This window comes from Parasteatoda tepidariorum, chromosome 3, assembly GCF_043381705.1.
Source record: "Parasteatoda tepidariorum isolate YZ-2023 chromosome 3, CAS_Ptep_4.0, whole genome shotgun sequence".
Lineage (NCBI taxonomy): Eukaryota > Metazoa > Arthropoda > Arachnida > Araneae > Theridiidae > Parasteatoda > Parasteatoda tepidariorum.
The window spans coordinates 102,095,157-102,122,113 of NC_092206.1; the positions used below are offsets into that span (position 1 = coordinate 102,095,157).

The window sequence follows — 26,957 nt, forward strand, 5'->3', positions numbered from 1 at the left end:
GATTTATATCACGAATTATACTATAGCACATTTCTAATAGGTTTAACGAATTACATGTCATTTATTTGAATTAAAATTTATTTTAATGACTTAGTATTTACTAAAAAGATGTAATTTTTTTTAAAAAAAAAAGGTTTCTATATGGATTTGAATGATTGTTTTGAATTCTTAGAATTTTGTGCATTTGCAATGTACCGAAGTTAGTAGTGAATGAAGCGAGCTTGGTTTGCGAAGCAAACCATATAAGATTGCGTAGCAATTTTCGGGGGTTGGCGAGCGTTAGCTAGCAGAGGGCGCAGCCCACTAGTATATATGGAATGTCCCCTCACTGTGTAGTGCTCCTTCACTGGTTGGTTTACCCTAATATCTGGAAAATTACTAAGCTTAAGTACTATATTAAAAGACTATCATGCTACTCTTAGTGGAATACTAAAAATGCAATGGAAATACTGAATTTTTTTTTAACATATTTAACAATCATTTTTTGCCTGATGAGTGATGAAATCTATCTGAAGTATTTATTTCACGCTAATTAATATATTATACTAAGGGGCTCTTAATACTGCTCGGTTCGCTTATTAATTGCCATAATTGTTAAAAAATAATTTTATTACGGTAAACAGATTGTTGTCACTAAATTATTCATATAAAATCACCAAAATGTATTATTTTATTTATATTCCTCTTTAAAAGAAAAGTTTAGTTTTTATTCCATTAAACTCAGCATTTATTTCAAATCCCTTATAATAAATCAGTTAAATCATTCAATATCAAATATCTATAAAAAGTTTGGTGGTGCTGTTACAAGTTGTACTGTTACCTCTAAAATTTAGGGTTTAAAATATTACCTGCTAGCAGTGTTACCCAGGTTCGAAGGAAAATCAATCAAGGAATTATTTAAGACATTAAACATTTACAAGCAATTTTATTGTTACTAAATATTTCTAAAAAAAAAAACAAACTTACATCATTTCCAAATGCTATTACGTAGATATCACATATGTACAAATTATTAGCTACTTCAGGTTTAAAATGGATCAATAAGAAATTATATTTTTTAATAAAATGCAATTAAAAATATAAGGCTCAATATTCTAATATTCCAAATCCAGTAAAAGCAATTAAAAATAATGGGCACACTTACCTTAAAATTTATTAAAAGCAATTAAAAATAAAAATCACAATATTCTCCAAATCCTGAAAAAACGATTTAAAATAAAAAGGCACATTTATCTCGAAATCTAGTAGAAGCAATTAAAAGTCAAGGTAAATTATTCTTTCAAAACTATACTAAAATCGAATTTAGTTTTTCAACTTCAATCCAAGTTGCTGAACAAATCCCTTGAACGCCCACCAGTATTGCAGCCAAATCTCGTGGAACAAGACAATAATCCAGTTTCTGATAGACAGCACTCTAGCACTCCTTTCAGGCTTCCTTCAAATAAGGCAGAGCAGACTTTCAGCAATGGGACGCCGAGATGTGTCTCAAATAGATTCGGACTTAGCGGCTCTGGCCTAACCAAAGAATATATAAGTGTATATATTCTTTGGCCTAACTTCGCTCACCACTTCCGTTCATCCACTCAGCTGGTCCGACCTTAGTTCATTCACCTCTCATCCATTCTCCACCACCTTTTATCCTCGTGTCAGCTAGGTGAATGAATCTCGGACTGACCCGTTTTCCTCCCACGAGCAGTAGAGCAACACCAGTGAACGTCGCAAAAAAATAATCCATCGATAAAAATAGTCACAAATTAAATAATACTTTATAAAAGCGATAAACAATACTACTTAAAAAGAAATGAACTCAAATACCCATAATTAAACTAAAAATTTCATTTAAAAAGACAATTGAAATTTAAGATAACTATCACTACTGTGATGCAATTTAAAACTTATAATAGTGGTGCCACCTGGAGGCAAATCAAGCTATACATCATCAAAGCTCACACGAATTCGATAATAAGCAGAGCTAACCAGTGCAGTCATCTATAGAGGAAATAAGGGAACTACTTCCGCTTGAAAATAAACCCATCTTTAAAAGTATTTATCGAAAAAAAAATTAATAATTTTTTTTTTATTACAAAGTATCCACTTAAAATTTTTATTATTCTTCGTGCATTCCTGGTAAGAGAATGCATAGCTTTGTTAGAATCTCACTTAATTTTAGATAGGTAGACATGTTCATTCTAATTTTTAAAAACCACCAATTTACAAGTGCAATTCGAATTCTGACACCAGCATGGCTGTCTGTAATTGTAATCATTTTTTAAAAGTAAAGAAACCAACAAGAAAATATTGCTAACAATTTAAAGTGGGCGCCTCTCATATTTTGACACTTCTTTATGTTCTTGCACAAAACGGGGATAATGACTTTAAGTGAGATTTTCTAATAATTGTCAGCAATTGTAGCAAAGAAAGTGTGTTTAATCAGTAAAATGAATACCCAAGATATATTTGGGTCAAAAAAATTGTTTGTATTTAAATTTAGCATTAAAAAATACATCAGAAGCCTCACTTGCCTGCTTAGAAAAAAATATATAATTATCTTTTTCATTTATCTTTATTTCCCTCAAAAAAGTAGTACGAAGAAGAGGAGGGGAGTGCTTTATAATAATATATCAAGTTAAAGAAAATCAGATATTAATTTTTTCAAGGAAAAGGTCAAATGTTACCATATAATCAAAAATCGAGGTAGAATGAATAGCGAAGGTTTTACACGCAGTAAAAGCTGGAACATTGCAGTTAGCTCTACAGTTTCACTTTCTTGATAAATTTAAAAACTCTTTGCGAAATAAGTTTTGTTATTAATCTCAGATATTTATTTTAAATTGATTTTTTAAGGAAATTTGGTTAAATAATGTAAAACCTAACAGAACAAACGATTTTCTTTAGCTTTCTGATTTTTATTTAAGTTAGTTTTCTGAGAAAAATATTAATATAAAAATGTCATGAAAACGTAGTTTAAGGTATTTTTTTATATGTATTGTTTAAGATTTTTTTCTTCTTCATATTTAGATATCAGAGACTGAATTTACATGAAATGTGTCATAGATTTGACTATAATTTTTTAATCCTTTAGATTCTATATTAATTCGATATTTCAATTGCATTACACCAGCCATTAAAAACACAAAGTGTGATTTATGATAGAGGCTACAGTAGTACTTGCCAACAGTAGGAAATTTCTGTCACAGTCATGCTACATTTAACAAATATATATTGATTATGAATTTCTAAAAGAAATTTCGCTAATATACTTACAAATAATTAATTATAAGGAAAGGCCATAACAGCCACGTGGATAGAGCATTAAGCTTGAATTCATTCACTTCAGCGGTGCTCTCCCGTCAAACCAAAAGCACTCTTTCCTGACTTAATTCCAGTAAACTCTTGATTTCTCCTAGTTTTTTTAAAAACCTCAATGTAAAATATGAAAATTAATTAATTTATTTTTAATTTGATAAACCAACACTTTTCTTGTTTTAATTTCGAGGGGAAATTTCGAACTTTAATATAATAGAAACAAAATTGTTGGAACAGAAATTATTTGCTGACACCTGTAGGCATACAACGTATGCCTATAGGCATGCATTGACATTTTAGTTCCTTTCATTGTCAGATAAATTCCCCGACATCTCTTCTTCGACACGATTTTTTTTCGAACTATTCTTTTAAAATCGAACGGTAAAAGGCAGAAACCACATATGTTCTTTATACAGTGCCAGCTTGTCCACCCACTTCGCAGCTCAGATGTGGGGATTATCATCTAGCGTTATGGTGGTAAATTAAGCTTATTACACTCCAATAATTGCGAAATATAACTTTTTCTTAGTTACGTATTAAACATATGATCCAGATTTGAGACATCCATCTTGGTAAAAAAGTGTTATTTAGAATTGCCGGGTAATTACCCCCAATTAATAGTAATTGGATACTTACCCTAATAATTACAAATAACAAAAGCTTTAGTTTTTCTAATTATCCCATACGTGGATCTATATTGGTAAAAACACATAATTTACCATTACTGTCAATTAAATGAATCACTCAAATAATTACGAAATATCTAAATTAAGCCTTTTTCGTTTTCTTATTTATTGAACAGATTTTGTCGCTTTCTATATTCATAGGAAGTAAATTATTGACGAGCGAATGCTTTTTATTTATACACGTTATATCTAAACATAAGTGTGTATTTTATTTTTCCAGAAGTTCATATCGAGAGTAGGTCATTGAAATGTTTGCCTCCATTAAAATTTTCAATGAGTCCCAGGAAATTATTAATACTGTTATGAAATAAATAAATAGTTTTAAATGATAAAGTATTTATTTTTTTACTGTATGATTTGTAACTACATTTAATATTCTAACATATAATGGTTGAAAAATTAAATAATAAAATATATTTGTTCAAAAAATTGAAATTGTGCCCTATAACAAAAAGAACTGTATTTATATAATCATCTTACGACTCTAAAAAAATATTATGGAAAACTATTTACAAATATGATAAAATTCATTTGCGGAACTTTTCAATTAAGTTTACAATTGAGCTTTTCTATGTACGACTTTTCTATTGAATATGGGCTCAAAAACATGATTAATTAAATTTGACGTAACTAAGAAGTATAATATAAATACTTGTGACAACTATTCAATTGAGCTAAATTTCATTCATATCTAGTTGTTATAAATACTTTTCTAAACAATTTTCGTAAGATCAGCAAATTTGTTTCTTCTTTCTACCTATAGCTTAAGTTGCCAACTCAGCCCTTATTACAATTCTCACACTGTCCTTCATCATTTTTCTTTCATTTCAGGTAAAACAATTTCTCGAAACATCGTTGAGTTTTGTTTGACGCAATGCGGAATTCCTTGTTTGTAAGTGAATTTTTAATCACTAATTACAACACCTTCTTCAAAACAAACTCATATGCTGAATAAGTACTTTTTTTCCTCTAATGGATAAATACAATATAAAATATATTATTATATAATTTAAACATTTAAACTATCAATATATATACATATATACATATGAATGAATGTTAGTCTGTGCGTCATTAATTAGGCGCTTTCGAACCATCCGACCGAAAGCTATGAAATTTGCCATAGAGATAATTCGAAGCACCGGAAAAGGTTACTGTCGACCTATTAGAACATTCTATGACGCACCGTTCGAGTCGGATGAGCGAAAAACGAAATAGAATTTTCTGATTGGTTAAGCGTTAGTCATTGTTTTCAATTTGACTATTGGCGATAATTTAATATTCAAATATTTTAACTTTAACATCAATATTTGCTAGCTTAATGCTCTATGTGATAAAAAGGAAGTTTATTTCACGTACTTTAATATTCAATTTGTTTTTGTTCGCTATGTCAGATAAATAAATTCAATGGAAGAGCATTCGTGAGCTGCGTCACCAAATTAATATTTCTAAAGTTAATTGATGCAACGTGTTTATTTTGTTTACAGTAATACTTTTAAAATGGTTTTCTATAAAAGCAAACAATTGAAAATCAACGGGAATTGAAATGAAAAAATAATTTGCTATGTATTCAAAAGCAAAATGAATAGAAAAGTGGTACTAATTCGCTTAGGAGAAACATGTAGAATTGTCATATTATTATTGACGTCAATTATTCTTAAATAGTTAAAGTAATATGTGCTTTTTTTAGAGAAAAAAAAAAGCTATGTACTAAAATACAAAATTAATGGTGAAAAAGTACTTATTCGTTTAGAAGAACAGCAAAAAATTGCCATACTACTACAGACGACAATGATGCTTAATTAATGCTGATAAAAGTATTACTTGAAATAAAAAAAAATAATAAAATAAGGAAATTAGCTATCAGCTAAAAAGTAAAGTTAATGAAGAAAATGCAATTATTTGTTTCAGGGAATCGTGGAAAATCGCCATTCGCAGATGACGCTTATTTAATTTTGGTACTATTGGTATTATGGTAATTATATATAGTGCAATTTTAATAAGAATTCTACAACAGACTTTCCGTAGTTTCGAAAAATATTTTTTCCAGTGGCAGCAAAAGTAGTGTGTTAATATTTTAATTAATAAGAAAAAAAAAATCCCACCATAACTTATAATATTTTTGACTGAAAAGTAAAGGTCAAATAGTGAAATGGTCTTGCTTCAATTTCCTTATCAGTTTCTTATGAGAAATCTATTTATATTTTTAAAATTTCCTCTTTAGTTTGCTGCCACTGACAAATGTATTTCGCACAAAATTTAAATGAAGGGTCATGCAACAAGTACCAAATATACTAGTATACTGTGGAAATAAGTCCCTTGAAAGGGATATGTACCGAAGAATATTACTTGACAGTAGCAAATTTAGATGTGTTGGCCGGGAGCAACATCATCATGATACCAAAGATAGTAATATCTATTTTGATGGGATGATCTGCAAAAAACGTGTTTTGCTTAATAATGTAAATATTTGAAAAAAAATATAATCGTCATTAGCTTAATTCAACACAATGGCTAATTCTAAGCCAAGGCAAAAGAAATTCATTATCGAGCATTTACACAGAATTACTGTTAAAAAAAAGAAAGAAAGAAAGAAAGAAAAAAAAAGCAGAATTAACAGGGAGCTGCAAAGCAATGACTTTTTAACAGGGGGAATAGCTGATTTCATAAGGCTATCAGTGCTCATTCAAAAAGTAAATTTTAAAGTAACTTCGTTATTATAACTTCTCTATTTAGCTCTATAGATATTTTTAATTCAGAACAAACAATTTATCTGCTTTGAGTTTTTCTTAGAGTTTTGAAATATTGATAAATTGGCACTGTCAATTATAAAATAACTAAATGAATAAAATAAACACGTTGTCAAACTTAAAATGCATATTGTAAAATCTTACTGCTGTTACCTATGCTGTATCTAAGCAAAGAAAGTTATGGAGTATTTTTTTTAACTTTCCACAGATTCTGACAAATTGTATTTCATATGTTAACTAAATCGAATTTAAGTATTTTATTCCACGCTTCTTTTTTTTAGGGATGGATACTATCAACATCAGTTGGAAGTTGAACCCATTATAGTAAAGAACTTTTTTAGAATTAATATTTAAGTAAAGATTTTTTAAAAAATTCAACTTATTCAAAAAATACAATTTATGTACCTAACTCATGCTGAAGAGTGTTTTAAATATCTTCTACGATCTCTTCTAGTTCTTTCATATTTATACATAGAAAATGTTGTTATAGCATTTTTTTCTTTAAAATTTTTTTGAGTTTTTCGAAGAAAAAAGAATGTCTATTAATTCTCGCGATTTTTTAACTTTGTGACTATCTTTACTCTTTGATCACTTGATTAGCTTAAAATACCATTAAATGTTAAAAAATTCAATATGTTTCGAGTTCTCATTTTCAAAACTTATCAAGCGCGAAAACAGTATAACAAAGGAGATATTTGAAAACGAAAACGCTAAGTTGTCAATATCGCAGTAGGCGAAAGAGGCAAGTCAGAACTGGTTTCATTTCGATACACTATGGATGTACGTTGTTGGAGTCATTAGCTGAAAAATCAGCTTTCATATGAATGAAACAAAATAGCAGGGTTTAAAAGACCTTTGGTGTCAAATTTGGTTTTGTAATTGCGCTTCTAACATTCTGAAATTTTTGTTGAAATTGCTTGAAAATAAAGAATTTCTAATTTTCAGTACTTAAAACTATTCATTTGTGATAAAAAAAAAAGTTTATCTGTATAGCAACTTCCATGATACTGTAAAACTCGCAAATATTCATAAAACTGATTTTTGTGTCCAAATGAAAAGAGCAAAAAATAATGAAATAGCTACTCTGTAAATCAGTGTAACACTTATTTAACGAATAATTCAGCGAATTAATAAATCAATGAATCAGAGGGTATGTAACGAAGGAAACAGCACAATCAGAAAGTTAAAGAATCACTCGTATGTTGTTTTATCTGACTCGTTAGTTCTCTCATGTATTGAATAATTGATTCACCCACTCATTGATTGACTGCATCCTTTATTCATTCAATTATTAATTTGTTGAGCTAGAAAATCATCAATTCCTGATTTCATAGACCTGTTGATTCACGTGTTCATAATTTTATTAGCATGCTGATTCACTCATTTATTTTTTCACTGTTATCGTGTTCCACTCATTTATTAATTCACTGATTCACGTATTTTTTAAAATAAAAATTCACTTCATTATTCATTGATTCCTTTATTAAGTGATTTAACATGCCTTAACTCACTCATAGTTTCGCATGTGTTGATTCGTATATTTATTGACTTGCTGGTTGATATTTTCGGTTATTTATTAAGAAACTGAATCACGATTCATTCATTGTTCACTTTTGTGTAATTAGGTTATTTATTTTTAAATGTGTAGTAAGAGCAAAAAGTTGCTATAAAAAGCCAAATAAGACTCTCCCAAACTCCATAGTGAGGCGAAAACGTTATTAAGGACGCGCAAAGACATTAACGACACGTCGGAAAATTATGTCGAATTAAAACCAAACAAATCCAGTTTATTTATCAAATTAAAGGCGTTTCTAAAGATTACTTAACTCAAAAGAAATTATTACGATGTTTTTATAATGTTTATTCTATTTTATTTCATTGTTTATTTATTTGCTTTTTCCTAATCTAACAATAATTTGCGATCTCTGATTTGTTGATTGTAGTTTAAAAAAGATTCTTATGAATATGATTTGCCTGTATACTTGATTCTACACGAGTTTCTTATTTATAAAATTGTGCATATCTCCATTCGCTGTTTCTCCCTGATTTGTTTTTTCTTTTTTCAGATGGGAGCACTGAAAGTATCGCAGCCAAATTCAAAATTATTTGATAAATACTGGAAACTGTAAGTCTTATATTTTGTTCTGACGCCTAAAAAAATAATAGTTTGAACAGAAATGCTACTTATTAGTAATGAAATTAGAGCATTGTTTTTATATTGACATTAGATCATTGTATAAAAATACGCATCTAACTATGCTTTTAATTTTAGAATATTCTACAGATTTTTTTAAAAAAAAGATTTATTACTTTACTGGGAGAGTAAAAATAGTCAACAAATGATCTATTGTCATATTAATTAAAAAGTAATCATTTATTTATTTCATTTCTCAAAAAATATTTTTTTCAAAATTTAGATATCTCATTTTGCAAAACAATGACAGTTCACATAAAACAAAAATTCATACAAATTTGGGAATATTTGTGTTACGAACTGGTATATCTGTTACGTTCTGTGCAATTAAAAAATTGTTTTATCCTCGTTTTCATCCTCCTTTAATACTCTATCTATCATCTTAAGCAATACTAAAATATTCTTCGTTATTTTTTTTAAAAAAATCAATGTTATGTTCTCTACAGGTCCTATTCCTTATCTATGGTATGGCTCTCTCTAGCAAATTTATAACAGAACCTGAAATTGATTTTATATCTAATTTTCCCTGACAAGTATGTTTATAGAACATTAATAACAAGAAGAGTAAAATAAAATGATCATTTCATTTCAATCATGAAATTATATTCTGTCCCTCTATCCTCCACACAACAGAAAAGTACAATTTTTTTTTTTTAAAGAAATTAAATTTTTTAAAAGTAACAGCATTTTTTGAAGACATGCTTCGCAACTGATTGTTTTCAATGCTGTTGAAGGAAGATTCGGTGGTTTATTTAACCCCTTGTCAATAACGTGGCTTTAAAAAAGACGGTAAAATATGAATATAATTTATCTTTAATTATGCATTATGAACAGCATACACAAGTGCAAAAGTTTAACAGTAAATATGTTTATTGCTTGTTGACCACATGTCCCTATAAAAGATATGTTAATTATATGTATAATAGCGTTAATTTTATTTTTAATATGATAAATATATCCAGATATGAAGTTATTACGGAGGTTTGGTTTCTCCGTCAGTAGCCACCAATATTCGTATAGTGAAATTCATCTTAATTCATTATTTTTCGTATTGACGGTTAATAAAAGTAAATGGATGAAACAAAGTCTCCAGGAAATTAATATGAATCGTGAATATGAAAATCCAATTTATTAAGCAATATTTCTTGAAGATTATAGAAAATGGCCATCAATACAAATCATCATGATAATTACCAATTATCAAAAATAAATCCCTTGAAAGGAAATATAACTTCCACATTAAAAAGTTTTTGTTCGCATTTCGTTATGATTACATATATTTTTAAACCGTTAGGATGACTGGGACAGGAGCACCCCAGAGGGCACTCCTTGTCGCCACAAATTTTGAATTCCAAGTGAATATAATTATTCCCTACGGACGTAGAAAGTATGAGTAAGAGATCCATAATTTGGCGATTTATCATAATATATCATCGAAAGAACAAAGCCAACCAGCATATCAATATGGGTTTAAAACAGGGGTTGCCAAACTTTTTTGATCATCGACTCCTACATAATTTTTCGAAATCTCCATCGACCCCCATAAAAGTAATTTTTTGTTAATTTAAATAAGATTCTANATATATCATAGCCAAAACAAAGCCAACCAGCATATCAATATGGGTTTAAAAGAATACCTTGGCGATCACGAGTCGCCAACAAATTTATGAGAATTATTACAACCATGCAACTGAAACATTTAGCGGTTGGAAATTTAGAATAAAAAGTTATAAATAGATTTTTGTTTTCGATTAGAGGCGACAGTGAATTAATAAGTCTACCTAGTAATGAAATAAAAAGTATCCGTTACATTGATCTATAAGAGAAGAAATAAATATTTTATGCTCGGTTTAAAAGATTAAGTCTTAGATTTATTTTAAATATAATTCTATTAATAAAAATAAGCTTAAGTAATGAAAGATATTTTAAAAGATAGGAAATAAATATGTAATGCTAATTGTGGCTTCACAAGGAGGGTACAGTAAGAATGTTCATTGATGTCAATGCTTGAAAAATTACCTCTTATCTGTAAATGAAACATTTCTGTTCCTGAAACAACATAATAATTTTTTTCAATGTATAAAAGAGCAACAAATAACAAAAAATAGAGGTTTTGTAATTAGTGCCAATTAAGCGTGATAATTTTTAGCGGGATTAAAAAATACTGTTGGTTGTATTGAGGTGAGTATAATAGTAATAATCTGTTTTGGGGAGGAAAATTCGTCATAAAAAGTCCCCGAACCATTATTGATAGGTGAGTGAGGAGAAAAATCATTATTCCTCACAATAAATAAATAATTCAAGGCTAGATTGTATTTAGATTTCAGATTTATTTTTTTCACTCCTCCTCGAAGGGAATCATTTTGAATATTGTACTAAATCAGTAATATTCCACTTCGGAGACATAATATTCATTCCATTACCTATACTAATAAGTTAAATACCTCTTCACATTTTGATGATCATAAATTTAAATGTGTCAAAAAAGACATTTTTATTCAGAGAAAGTATATTTTTTTTTAAACTTATTTAATAGTGTGCACTAATTCATTATATATTTGAGATCAACCATTTGAGCTATTGAGATTGAAACTTTGTACATGGAAATCTAATAATTTAAAATCGTTTGAAACTTTTATAGTAAATTTTTGTTTATTTATTTGAAAAAAAAATTGTTTTTTTAACATACGGTTTGTCTTCACTGCCGTCGTCACTGAATGTTTTAAAACTTTCTCTGACCACACACTACAATCTAAAGAACTATAAGATTAGAATTGTTGTAAAATAAAGCACAACCGATGTCTTTTTTTCACTTATTTAAACGGGAGCAAATATTTTGAAGACTATTATCAGTTCTTTAATCAAAAAGGAGCACCCTGCAACAAATATAATGACACGCTTTAAAAACGGCTGCTATAAATTGAAATTATCAATTAATTCATCAAAGTTAACTTAAAAAATAGTGGAATCCACCCCATGTTTGCTGATTCTCTCTATTCCCTGATGATTGCTATTCAATCTTATATGATTTGCTTTGAAAACCATACATAGCTTTGCTCGCAATTTGAAATGTGTTCTAATGTAAAATATTAAGAATTTAAGTCAATTTTTAAAATATTTAAAACTAATTCCTCTTAGGTCCTAAAAAGTGATAGATTTGTAGTCAATAATAAGTTTTTGAAATAATGAATTTTAAATTGAAATAAATAACATGCAATAGTAAAATTTGCAGAAACAAAGCAATAGTTATGATTATAGTTAACTCCTACTCATTATTTCAATGTTACGTCTTCCATAACTGTCATCAAAGCTTTCTTCTATTTCTAGAGTAAGATTTTTTTCCTGTTGTACTTAAAATTCATAACAGCATGATGAATACTCATTTTTCAATAAATAAAAATAATAAAGATTTATTATATTCATAACTAAAACATAATGTAAAATTCTTTGTTTTTGTTATGAACTGTTTGTTTTCAACCTTTCAATTCTTACCAATTCAATTCCAATGGTTCTTCCCAGTTGTTTTAGCTTTACGCTGTCCACGCAGAAAAGAATTTTCATTAAGAAATTTTTAAACATGTACTTTTAAGCTTTTATTAAATATGACAGCTCACACGCTTGATATTTTAATTCTTTGTTGACAATTTGAAAAGGAAATGAGGACTTTCTTTGTTGAAGTGTAAGGGAAATACAGCGTCTTTATAATTAAAGTTCCACTTTGAAATGGCCATAAAAATAGAACTACCCGACCAAATGTCATCAAACTTGGTAAATGTCTGTAAGAGGTCATGGGATTTTAGTTTCCGCAAAAAAAAAATAGTTCGAAAATTCACCACCTGCTGAGAATGGCGCTGTATGCAATAGTGTTAAACAAATGTGAAATATGTAAATTTGTTTTACACGTCATGTGACTTTGCAGTTATAAAAGTGAGGCGCCTTGTCTGAGCTGTCAGTGTTCCGAGTCGACAAGTCTGTTATCATGCAAGACCGTGCTTTGCTCGTGAATTGTTACTATGAATGCGACAGCAATGAACGGAGGGCTTTACAAAAGTTCCGTACTGTAAGAGGAAAACGCCAAGGTCCAATGACACCGCAAGGTTTACGGAAAATGGTGGCAAAATTTCAAGCCACAGGTTTGTTATCTGTTGCACCTGGGCGTGGACGAAAATCTGTGTCTGTGGAAACAAAGGAGGCTGTTGCATTAGCAGTAGAAGAAGCAGCAATGGACACCAGATAGGGGACGTGCAGCGTAAATGCTGTTGCACGTCGACTCGACTTACCATTGAATACGGTACCAACCTCACATTGGTAGATGTGTCAAACAGTTACTGCAGCAACATTTCCCGAATGATTGTATTGTAGCCCGAAACTTCCCTATTTCCTGGCCACCCCGATCTCCAGACCTCAACCCCTGTGACTTCTGATAGTGGGGTTATCTCAAAGCCATTGTTTATGGTGATAACATAACCAATTTGGTGGAATTGAAGAATGCGATACACAGACATGTCCGTAACGTTTCTCCAGATATGCTAAGAAGTGCTGTTGAGAATGNTTGCTCGTGAATTGTTACTATGAATGCGACAGCAATGAACGGAGGGCTTTACAAAAGTTCCGTACTGTAAGAGGAAAACGCCAAGGTCCAATGACACCGCAAGGTTTACGGAAAATGGTGGCAAAATTTCAAGCCACAGGTTTGTTATCTGTTGCACCTGGGCGTAGACGAAAATCTGTGTTTGTGGAAACCAAGGAGGCTGTTGCATTAGCAGTAGAAGAAGCAGCAATGGACACCAGATAGGGGACGTGCAGCGTAAGTGCTGTTGCACGTCGACTCGACTTACCATTGAATACGGTACCAACCTCACATTGGTAGGTGTGTCAGACAGTTACTGCAGCAACATTTCACGAATGATTGTATTGTAGCCCGAAACTTCCCTATTTCTTGGCCACCCCGATCACCAGACCTCAACCCCTGTGACTTCTGGTTGTGGGGTTATCTCAAAGTCATTGTTTATGGTGATAACATAACCAATTTGGTGGAATTGAAGAATGTGATACACAGACATGTCCGTAACGTTTCTCCAGATATGCTAAGAAGTGCTGTTGAGAATGCAATATTGCGATTTAGTTTGCTTTCAGAAAATGGCGGATGCCACATTGAGCATGCTTTGTAGCAACAATAAAAATGTTTGCAACTGATATTTCCTCTGTTATTTCGTTTAACCTTATTGCATACAGCGCCATTCACCACTGGTGGTGAATTTTTGAACATTTTTTTCTTGTGGGAACGAAAATCCCATAACATCTTATAGACATTTACCAAGTTTGATGACATTTGGTCGTGTAGTTTTATTTTTATAGCCATTTCAAAGTGGAACTTTAATTATAAAGAACCTGTACGTATAAAAATGAACATGAAAGTATCTACTAAATGTCAACTCCTGAGAAAAATTGTAACTGTGGTAAATATTTAATAACTGATTTTTCTTTCGATAAATATATTAATGCAAAATCACTGGTAAGAGCAATAAATAAGGACAAGTGCATTACGAAGAAAAAATTAACATTTTTAGAAGGAAACAATTAATTTGCGGTAAAGCAAGAAAATGAACTTTTAGTACCACATTATTACTATTTTTTTTCTTTTTGCTCAAAATCATTTGAAAAACATTTATGTTATTAACGATATTTTTGAAGATTACAATTATGATTATTATGACCATGAATTTTCATTGTCATAATGAATAATTTAAAGCTATGTCAAATCAAATAAAGTGCAAATTCAGGGGAAACTTAAAGCATGGCTAAAAAGCGGTGTTAATAGTAATAAATTGCTTTGTTCGCAAAAATGTTCATAAAATAATAATATTGAAAGTAATTATTTACGGAAATTGAATATTGTTTCAAGAGATCATTGAAACAATAACGAATTCTTTTTTCTTCAGAGCAGGTGTTTTGGGTCTTTAATGTATTAATAATAATTAAAAATCTTCAACACATATTTTACGGCAAGCAAGTTCCTGCAATAGACATTTTCAAAGATAAAAGTATTTTATACCGGTTATGACCAAGTACTAAAATTGAGTTATACTAACCGGTTACTCCTAATTTTACATAATATGTTCTTTTTTTTCCTTCGCGATTTTGAAGTAATAGTCAGAGAAAATTTAACTGCTTGCTCGTTTTTAATTTTTGCTTCAGGGAAACTTTTTTTTGTCTTTTTTATAAATATTTTCAATTTTTACTTAATGAAAGTTTCTTTGGTTTGAATTCTCTTTCTTCAACGAAATTTTTATTTCTTTGGCAGTTATTTTTCAAATGGGTAAATTTGTAAGATGTAATAAATGTCTAATAACAATGAGAAAACTGTGTAAAAAAAACTTTTAAGCTTGAACTGGAACAGTTCGTTACTGAAGTGCTAATAAACAAAGCTCTTGTTTCAAATTCTCTCAGTTCATGAACATTCTCTTTAAACGTTTTCAAAGTGGTGTTGATAATTGGTTGTTTGTGCACCAAATAATGTTTTACAGTTAATGTACACTGTAATTAGTTTCAACGTTTTTTCATTAGATTTTTATACTATTTTAGAACATTAATTAGAATGGTTTAATAAAAAGAACAATACCAATTAATTTTAATTATTATTTTTTTAAAGATAAAACGTAATGGCTTTCGTACGTAATACGCACAATTTTCCCCTACATCTTTGATTTGGTTGTCAAAAATATTTTGAATATATTAGCAATTTTTTGTTTAATTTTTAGAAAAGCAAAAATAATTTGCTTAGCTTACTAATATTAAAAGGGAAAAATAATGAATCTTGAGAATAATAGCTGACATTGCATAATAGCTCTTCAATGTTGACTATTTCTTTTAACATAAAAAGTATTAAATTGTAAAATAACGAGTAAGAAAATCTAATTGAATTGATTAAAAAATGAAATGTTAAAGCCTAAGTTCGCTCATCCAGTAATTGAAATGCTTAAAAAAATCCTACGGCAAATTCGAAAGATTGTGATTAATACAAGTTATTTTTATTCATCTATGATTTAATGTATCAGAATTAACTTTTTATTCTTCTCTTTCAATTTTCAGGTTCGGAGCGGTTGAAATCAAGATATCTTTTAAAAAACTTCACTTCACCAGCATTACCTATACTCCCAAAATGATGGTATGCAATATTTTATGATTTCCCATAACTGATTTGACATTTTAATCATCGTACTTTTATTAAAATAGCAGAGAAATGGAATATAATGTAACAGATATTTAAAGAAACAGAATAAAACATATTCGAAAGATACAGTTAAAATAAACGAAACGATAATAAAAAAAGGCAAAAGAATTTTCTCAGGACGTCTCGTAGGGGAAGTAGGGGAAGCCCGGGCAAGATGGACCGCTTAAGGTAATTTGGCTTAAAAAATAGTAAACTAGAACAATTTTATATCTTTTATATTGTAAACATATAGTGGGAACATTGCTCTTACATAATATCTCAAACAGAAAATAAATAAGTAATAAAATTCAATAATAATAACTTAACATAAACAAAAATTGAACATTGTCCCATCTTACCCGGGCAAGATGGGACGCATAATAATATTTCAGAAATCAGAGAAATTAATGTCAGAATAAAAGAATAATCGACAAAAAAAAAACGTTCCTAAACATCACAGTTACTGCATAAGAAGCGGCCAAAACTGGAATAAGCACTGCACGCTTCATGAGCCCATTCTTAGCTATCTGAACGCAGAATCCAGTCTTCAGTAACAGTAAGCTATACTTGCTAGTTTAAATTTTATTTGTTGTTAATATTACCTTATTTTTAATTCTTTTTGCCTAATCCGGAGAGTTTAACTTTTATTTCACACTTTTATTCTACTTTGGCTTTTCCATCTTGCCCGGATAGTACATTCTTTTAAAAAAATATCTGCAAATTTGTTTAAACAAGTAAATTTTAATTTTCACTACTCATTATGTTTGTACAATAATAACACTACAGCGCACAAATTTGAAAAATTTATTGCAATGCATTAAACAAATAATAACAGCCTGCAAACGATACGCATAGAAGAATAGTCCCGCCTTGCCCGGGCTTCCCCTGAGCGAATTTGGACGAAAATGTTAATACCCTAGAGATTTAAGAAAAACCCAGATAACATTTAGTTTTGCATCGATTGCTTAAACCAGACCAGAATCAATGGCTATATACATATATATATGTGTGTGTGTTTGTCTGTCTGTTTTATGCTTATCCTTAACGAATTAGTTCCACTTCTCCATGAATTTTGCTTTTCAGTACAAAAGTTTTCTTCTTAATTGATATTGATTTTTAAGTATTTAGTTTTACAAAAACATGTTCTATAACTATAAACAAAATAAACACGTAATTTCAAATAATCTCAGAAGTAGTGCCTTATGTTTATCTGCTGACGCATTCCGCTTATACTATCATGATGACGTTGGTCATTCAGATAAACAGGCATAATGAATAAAAAGTAAGTAAGTGATACAGAACGCGCATTTAACCAACTTTTCTGATTAAAGCTGTAAGCTAGCAGACATTATTGATATTATCTTTAAAATATTTGGAAAAAAAAACTGAATCATTTATAGCTTAATTCATCGTCTAAATCTTCCGCTAAGCGAATGAAAATATTTTAAGTGTTTCTGAATTTGAAATATAGTTAAAAACTTAAAATTAGGGCTTCTTCATTTTTTTCAATAAAACTTATTTAGCTTTATGCTGAATATCGTATTTTTAGAGACCCGCAATCCGGTATACAGACACACAAGTATTTATTTTATTATAGATAATTATTTACTATCTTGAAAATTAATCAATAGAAACTAAAACATTACAAAATAATATAAGTTCTTTCGTAAAACACAAAAGGTGTTTTCTTAAAATGCGTTAATATTGCTGAACTAAAAAGTATTAAAATACCAATACAGATGTATATAGAGAGCCAAGAAAATGAGATGAAATTATTTGGAAAATATAATCTAAAAAAGTCAAAACAATAATTATAAAGATAATACAAAATTGGGAAGAGAGAGAGAGAAAAGTATATTTAAAGCATATTTTGTGCGTATTCAAAGTAAATGATTTGAATGTAGGTTGTCATAAAAGAAACAGGCTTTTCTGATATGGGGGGGGGAGCAAAAGTGGGAAACGGATTTCTTACCTATAATTGGTTCTTTTATGAGACGCTTATAGTAATTGGAAAGCCTTATCAATCATTTTTGAAAATAATTATTTTAAATTAGAATCGTAATGGAGGAAAGAGTTATTTAATTGATCTAAATTGAGGCTGTTTTGAATAAGCCCTCATTCTGACAGTCTGCTTATTAATTAAAGCCTTACACTTCAACTGATACATTCAAAAAAGATAGCCTCGATTCCACCTGTGAGTTTAATTTGTCTTTTAGCTGTCTGATTTCTACAGCAACGTTGGTGGATATCTGGGTATCTGGATAGGAGTCTCGCTCATCTCCATTATGGACCTCTTACGTAGGATCATCTCCCTCCTCGTCCTCTACGTCAAGAAGAAGAAGAAGCGAAAGAAAATATTCTTTCGGATGCCGAGAAGAAAGTCAAATTTTTTAAAAATGTAGAAATTGTTTATTATTAAAAACTGCTAATTTGTCTTAAAATCCAGAATAAAAATATGCATGTATGTAAGTAATCATTTTTATATGAAAAAATTATTCCGAAATTTGCGAGATTTGTTATTAATCAAAATTACAATATGCAGAAATGCTGATTTTTGTTACGTTAACATTCCACAAGAAAAATGATTGCGACATATATATGGTTCTCAATGAAAGCAGGCAACATGATTCTTTTCAAATCGACCATTTGTGAAATGCAAAGGGAGTTCGAAAAGGAAACGCCTCATTCGATGCAAATTCGCAACATAAAATAAATTTGTAAACAAGTTATTATCCCCACACAATGTGAAACACAAAGCTCGATTCCATGAGGGCACCTGCTGCGTGCAGTATAAAATAAAGAAAATTAACAGTTACCGAGTGATTGTCTGCTCAGTCCGGGTATTCGTAGCTACGACTGTAGATGGAGGGGAGTGTTCGACTCCGGCAATTTTAAAGTTTGGTCTCTTTAGGAAGAAAAAAAAAGGATTTATTGAATATTGAGTTAATTATTTAAATGATATCTTACTTCCAATTTAATTTTTCACATTTGAATATTTTTTACCCATGTCTGATAGCATTGCTGGAAAAGTGCATACATTTATTTCACTTAGCTGAAAAGTCAATCAAAAAGATCGAATTATATCGATAATTGTAATAGTATCTGTGAAGGAATAGGCGGGTGGTCTAAACTAGCTGAATTACCAATGAATTACTTAAAAATGTGATTTAGTGCAATTGGAAAATAGAAAGGACAATTAAAAAACCATACTCATTTATTTAGGTGCATTTGAAATACATCCTACCTCAACCTCTTCAAATAAAAGTCGTTCAGGTCTAAAAATAAATAAAAATAAAAGTCACACATGACGTTTTTGATATTATTTTTCTTACTTTTGTCAGCCTATTTTGACGAAATGTGTAGCTAATTTGAAAACTCGTTGTGAATGAATTGGTTGATTACCTAACCTTTTTCTATAATTAATTTTTCAAATTATCAGTCCTTTTTTTATCAAGTTTCAAATCCATAGACTTAAACAAAGTTTTACTTATGTTTAAGTCTATTGAAAATGTTTCTTGAAAGAGTTCAATCTCATTTATGATTCAAATAAATTCAACTATGCACTCCATTTTAATCAAAAACAAATCAATATAGTGTAGTTTTTAAAATGGATCAACAAAAATTCGTTTAAGCACCTCATTTGTCACCGTAAATGTAAGTATTCCGTAAAATCATTTTCACTGAGATTATAGTATTTTATTTTTGTCATTCACACGCAATTCAATTTGTGGATGCAAATCCTCACTCTACTCCGCTTTACAACAGCTCTGAAATTAAAGAAAAGTGCGATCTAAAAACTATTTTAAATGTATACTTGTAATTAAGACATCATGAGGGAACCAAATTCAAGTCTCAGTTTTAAAATTTTTAGAAATTACGACATTAGTGTCATTTTAAATTTATTTGTGAAAGGTTTATTGATACAAAATTATTTTAATTTTGACATCGTTTATGAAAACGTTATTACGATTTAGCTAAATGAATGATTAAAAAAAAAAACTTCATTTGTTAAAAAAAAACCACATGTCCTCCAACATAGTTTTTTTTTAATTATCATTTTAACAATCGCCAAAGAAACAATAAGTTGAAGTTATCTATCACGTGATTGTGGTGACGCATGAGGTTAATTTATAGGTCTCCCTAGGAGCCTTAGGTCTCCCTAGGAGCCTTAGGTCTCCCTACTGGAATCTCAATCAATTAAAAAATATTTGCCGGAACAAATGATGAATATTTGCCTATTCGTAGTATCTTACTTTCAGTTTTTCAAAAACACAATATTTTTGCAAACTTTTTAAAATTTGAATATTTTATTTTTAATTTGAAATTTATACTTTCTATTTTTCTTACAGAACAACGCTTTAATTTTTAATAATATCTGGAAAAAAAATTCAGAAAAGGTTGTAGAACAATTTATTACCCTCTAAATTTAAATGATACAAGCACTTCGATTTATTAAACTTCCCCTCCCTTCCTTTTTTACCGCCCGTTCTTACATTTTTATTTTGCATGCCTTTTTAATTATGATTTCTGTTATCATTCACACTAAATTTGGAATACATCACCAAGTTAGTATTACTTAAATCATTTAAAGCCAAGCATTTATTTTTATATTATTATGCTTTTGAAACGTATTTCTATAAAACTGAAATCAACGGTATTTGAAATAAAAAAAGTAATAAATTGAAAGGCAAAACTTTATTAAGTGGCTCTACATCTGTTTGAAAAAATAATTAAAAAAACCTCCGAAAATCATTACGTTTCATGGTCTCGTACAAATGAGTAAGCGATTCTGCAATGCTCTCAAACTTATATAAGACAGCTATTATTGAAAGCTTTTGTTCACAAAAAAAAATATTCATTAATTTTCTTCACAAAAGGAAACCAGATTTAACAAACTCTTAATTCACTTGCAACAGAAAGTTACATTTATTGCTCCACAATTTATCGGACTGTAAATGGTGAGATTGAGCAACTATTTATTTGGGTAGATAAACAGTTGCCTTTACAGTGAAATATTGTTGTAAAGGTTATAAGATTAAAAAAATTAATTGAAAGACGAGAATTATTGCAAAATAAAAACAAACAAGCAAGCAAAAAAAAATTTTTTTAATTGAGTATTCAAATGATTTCGTTATTTGAATTATACTATACAATTCGTTATTTGAATTTTTCNTTGTTTCTTTTGTTTTGAAAATTTCATCATTTATTTGTATCAGTACAAGTCGTTTCTGCATTAAATTTCATTTGATTCTGATGATTCTTTCATGGTGTTGCATTTTCTACAAACAGCAGTTTATATATATTGGTTGCTTTTCAAAAAAATATTATTTTCGTTACACGATTTTTTAAATTTTGAATTACTTTTAAAAACATCATCTTATTAACAAATTGTTTCGTAATATATAGAAAAAAGTTGAATTAGTGAACCTTCTCTTTCAATTCATTTTATATTAATCTTCATCTATTTTGTAAATGTATAATCTGTAATGAGAATAAAGATCGATAAGCTTTTCTTATATTTATTTCTATTTAGTAATATTTTTCAGTTATATTCATATAATTTCGATGCACATAAATTGTGAATACTTATTGGTAAGGCTTTCTCATAGAGTGAACCATTAAGTATAGCATTATAATTCTAAATTGTAGTCCAGAAACTAAGAGTTCTAATTTCATTTACAGTCACTATCTTTTTTAAACTAATTTTATTTATAAATTTAATGTTCGCTCATTAATAATTAAAATATTCATAAAAATTAATTAAAATATTAATTAAAATATTACTAATATGGTTGCTAATATGCATTTTCGATGTTCTCAGGCGAAGGGGTCTTTTGGACCTGTTGTAGACTTTCCTTCATGATGGGGATGAGTAGCAACATAAAATTAATAATTTTGTTTCGTTCAATATATTTTTATTAATTGGATATTACCGCATATTTGAAATAAGGTGATAATTAAATTTTTAAAATATTAAGTAATAGGGTTTGTAATGTAATAGAAAGCAAAAGGAATTTTTTAAAATGCTTGTTTATATTTGTTCATAGCCACTTTACTATAATTAGACGTCACATTTATAATTATAGATAAACCGTTCGTAAATAAATAAGAGTCTTTCCATATCAGAGATGATAAAAATGTAATTGATTTCATTTTTGGATTACAGTTTTCAATTACTCGTAATCATGATTGCATGACATAATAATTTTAATCACAGCTGTAATCGTTTTTACAATAACCAATTATAGTAAACTATTACTTTTAATCGCAATAACGACTTCGGATAGTTCTTATTACTGTTATCAGGATTTGAAGCAATCAAAATATATGATTAAACGCAATAGGATTACAAGTAATCAAAACACACGAGTACACTTAAATGCGATTATTATTTTATACAATATTGATTCTATAATGTAATGAATAAAGATACATTTTGAACGTATTTACATATAACGTATGTAAGTGCGCATGAAATAAAATCGTACCTTCATATGTAGTATGTATCTAAAACTTATGTGTAAGCAATATAAACTTGTGTGTATGTAATTACAATACATGTATGTATTTTATGAGCATATTTCTGTACGTGCGTACACACAATGTATTTTTTGATTGTTTCTAAAAGCATACATTGCGCAGTTGTTGCTGCCAGCCCCAATTGCTAGCAAATCAAGTCCATGACACCAGAAACTCTGAGCATATGAAGCATCTATAGCGGATCCCCAAAGAGATCTCCTCTGGAAAGGCAGCCAGTGTAGACACTTAGAACATGTAGGGAACACCTGTACATTGTATATAGAATGTACATCTATCTATAGAATGTGAATGCGCATCATAAATTGTATCACATGCATTGTATTCATGAATGAACATTCATTGTACGTAATGTATTTTACGCATGTAAGCACATTAAATGTATGTACGCATGCATCTGCTTACAATGTATGTACGGTTCGCAAGGAAAACGGACTACCCTGAGGAACTTTAGGTCTAGTGATCAGATTTTCACATTCTAGGTCTCGATTATTATGGTTCGGTGACCACAAACATGCTTAAAATTTTTTTACCCAAATTGATTTCCAAAATATAGGGAATCGCCACAATCTGGGAAATACGGTCCCAATAGTTGGGTCAAGAAAGCACTTCAAAGTTCGCATTCCTAAATGTTAATTTAAGAATTAAAACTTTTAGCGTATTTCTCCAGATCTCGAGAACTTTTTAAGCGGTTTGAATAAAATTTGCACACAATCATAAAATTTATTCATCCAAAGATAATTTCCTGCAAAATATAACTTTGAGTTTGGTAGATTGATTGGCCAGATTAATAGTTTTACGCAATGATTAACTTCAAAAATATCTCTACCACTTTCCATTTATTTTTTTAAATTGAGGATCACATTATTTATTTCTTAAATTTCGTATTGTAACAATAAAATGGTTGTAAAATGCTTGATGCAATTTAAGTATTGTAGCAATGTATTTTTGTCTAATTTATGTGCATATGAACACTATATGTATGTGCGTATTTACGATAGAAAATTTTAAAGAAGAAAACAATGAAAATATTAAAATGACAGCCAAAGCTGACTCCTTTTTTTTTCCGTTATCCTTTTTTTTTTCTTCCCTTTTCTCACTCTTTTTCTTTCTGCGCATTAAATGTGGGCGTAGTTCAAACCAAAGTTGTGTGCCTTGGTTTGAAATAGGACTATTTTTAAGTAGATTCTTTCAACAATATTTTCCTTTTCTAATTAGTTTATGTAATTTACTTTTGTATTTTGTATAATATATTTCGTTTCTCTTTTCTGAACTTTTTACAAAACCTTTGGGGTACAGAGAGAGCAATTTTTAGATATTTGTCGTGCTCTTTCTATAGAAAAGATTTCGTGTTTTATGACTTCCGTAGCTGGTACAGTCCGAACCGACGTCAGCTTCGGTTGTCATTTCTATAATTCCGTTACTTTCTTCTTTAAAATTTTCTATTGGTTTCAATTTTCTTACAAAATTTCTGGTGCATTGCTCAACTTTCCTTTGGAATTTTAGTATTTAACTGCTTCATGCCGTGATAGCCTGGTCGGTTGGGCTTCAAGCCCCAATTTTTTCCTGATTCTTAGACACAAGTTCAGTTAACTCTCTTAAACATTGAATATATAAGAGCGCTGTCTGAATCTTGTCTATTTTGAGAATTTGATATTATCCTTTAAGAACAGCAGAGATAAAAATATGACAAGAGCGATACGCTCAAATGACGCCCATTATAGGCCAGGATAGCCTAGTTGGTAGGGTACTGGGCCCATGTCTGAGAGTTCGTGGTTTCGAACCCCGCCATCCACAGACTCCCCGTGTAGTAAAGCGACTGATGCACGTAAAATCTGTCGTGTCACAAAAGTCATCCATGTTCCCATAACAATTCAATACCTCTGGGGGTACTGGATTGGAGATCGATCGTTCACTGACTCAGGTCGAAATTACGATCTGTGGATGAATGAATGGATGTACGAATGGGTCCGCCCTATAAGCGGGTGCGGCGTATGGTGTGGCAGAAGTTGAATTCTTGGCCATAGATGGTGCCAATGGAAAACAAGAATAATCGCACCCCCTCTGCCAAAGGCATACGTGAAAAACAACAACAAACAACTGCTTCATACATGATTTTTGCTTTCTCTCCTTACTATTGCATATTTACAGTATGTTCATGAACAATGCATGTATGTACGTATGTGCAATGCGCGAAAAATAAACTGACCACAATGAATAATTTTTGATCTAATGATCGAATCTTCACGTCTAGGACATATTCTTAATGGTTTGAAAGGGAGACCTCAAATATGCCATTTAATTAGTGCAGACGAAATTTTAAGTTGCAAAATCAGTCACAAAAGAAAAATACAACTTTTTCCAATTTCGATTTCCTCAGGATGACAGTTCGAATGATACCACTTTAATTTTGTATGCTACCACTTAAATTATATGTTCCAAAATAAGATAAGAAATTTTATACCTTCCAATTCAAATTTTTTTAACTAGTACTGAATAAAATAATAAATATTTCCTAAAAGCTATATTTTGCATTGAATTATCTTTAGAAAAGAGAATTTTATAACTTTGGCAAAAAATTTTCAACTTGCTATTTAAAGTTCTCGAAATATGGTAAAATACTCAAAAAGTAAATGTCTTATTTTTGGACTGCTTTTCTGACCAAACTATTGAGCCCATATTTCACAGATTACAGCTACCCCTTAAATTTTGAGGGTAAGAAATCTGAATCGATCGAAAAAAATTATGTATGCTTTAGAAAAAGTACGTTTTTGTGTCTAATTTTGTAACTTAAAATATCGTCTGAACTAATTAATTAGCATATTTGAGGTCACCCCTCAAACCTTTAAGATTGAGTCTTAGAACATGAAGATCCGATCATTAGATCAAGAATGATTCATGGTGGCCCGTTTCTTATTTTGCCACTATACATGAAATTTTGCTTGAACATACATGGATACAATTTATGAACATTCCATATACATACGTACTTACGTTTGTCCAGATAACTACGTGCATAAATTGAAAGTACATCCACACAAATGTACATACATTGTAAGCAAATGTATGCGACATATGTTTTGCGTACGTAAGTACGTAAAATATATTACTTACAATGTATGTATATTCTTACAAGGTACATCATACAATTTATGTACGTTTATAAATTGCATACAATATACGCACGTTTGTACAAGCAATCGTATATATATTGTGTGTATGGGTACACAAACATGAACATATATTGAACAAAGCATGTACCTAAATCTATATACATTCAATGCATTTCCATACCTACGTGTATATCCATATTCCTAGCACATACAAACATATATAAATTTTATGTATATACGTATGTTCGTTCATTTTCGTTACACGCACACTTACATACGTTGTATGTAAATGCGTACAAAATGTATCCTTGTACAATATATTAGACAATCTGTATCTTTATGCAATATATTAGACAATCTGTTTCATACAATATAATACAGCCTTATTTACGTGTAATCGAGTGTTACTTGCAAGCCTATAACAAGTAGTAATATATTTTGATTGCTTTAAAACCTGGTTACAATAAAAACTGTCCAAAGTTGAAATTACTATTAAAAGAAATTGATTATTATAACTGACTGCTGTAAATACGATTACAGACGTGATTAAATTATTATGTATTGCAATCATGATTACGAGTAACTGATAACTGTTATCCAGGAATGTAATCGATAACATTTTTGGTCATCTCTGATCTGGAACCACACTTATTTATTTTCGAATGACTTATTTATAAATATAAATGTGACGTCTAATTATAGTAAAGTGGCTATAAACAAATATAAACAAACATTTAAAAAAATTCATTTTGCTTTCTATTACGTAACCTTAAAGCTCATGCGGAGAAATTCTACTTGGGTGCTTAGGCACATTTTATCATCAAACATAAATAAATAATGTTTTAAATATCAGAACCTTCCTTTCCAGGATTTTTGTGAGTGAAAAGAGGCTTAAGAAAAAGATACCCCCCCCCCGAATAAATAGTTGATCTCGAAATATATTTTAGATGGTGAAATGTTTTAAAAATTTTTTTTGCATTTGAACAATATTTTCGCAATTTTTTTTAATATTGCACTTTAAAAATAGCAATTAAAATATAAATTGTTTTGATTGATCTTTCTATGCTTTGAAAAATGTAGGGATTCAAATTTTATGTTATTTCATTTCTTATACATTTTATTAGCATGAATTACGGAATTTATAATCTTCTTTCATCA

General features: G+C 29.7%; 1 protein-coding gene across 1 annotated transcript in view; it reads left to right on the forward strand.

The window, feature by feature from the left end:
• LOC139425325 (degenerin-like protein unc-105) overlaps positions 1 to 18,605 on the forward strand; it is a 24,241-nt gene extending 5,636 nt beyond the window's left edge. The window contains exons 2-6 of the mRNA XM_071179316.1: positions 4,824 to 4,884; positions 7,024 to 7,066; positions 8,809 to 8,867; positions 16,029 to 16,104; positions 18,366 to 18,605. Of these exons, the coding sequence (XP_071035417.1) occupies positions 8,809 to 8,867; positions 16,029 to 16,104; positions 18,366 to 18,551 (321 nt within the window). The 5' untranslated portion in view covers positions 4,824 to 4,884; positions 7,024 to 7,066 and the 3' untranslated portion in view covers positions 18,552 to 18,605. The remainder of the gene's footprint in view (positions 1 to 4,823; positions 4,885 to 7,023; positions 7,067 to 8,808; positions 8,868 to 16,028; positions 16,105 to 18,365) is intronic.
• Positions 18,606 to 26,957: the final 8,352 nt, after the last annotated feature.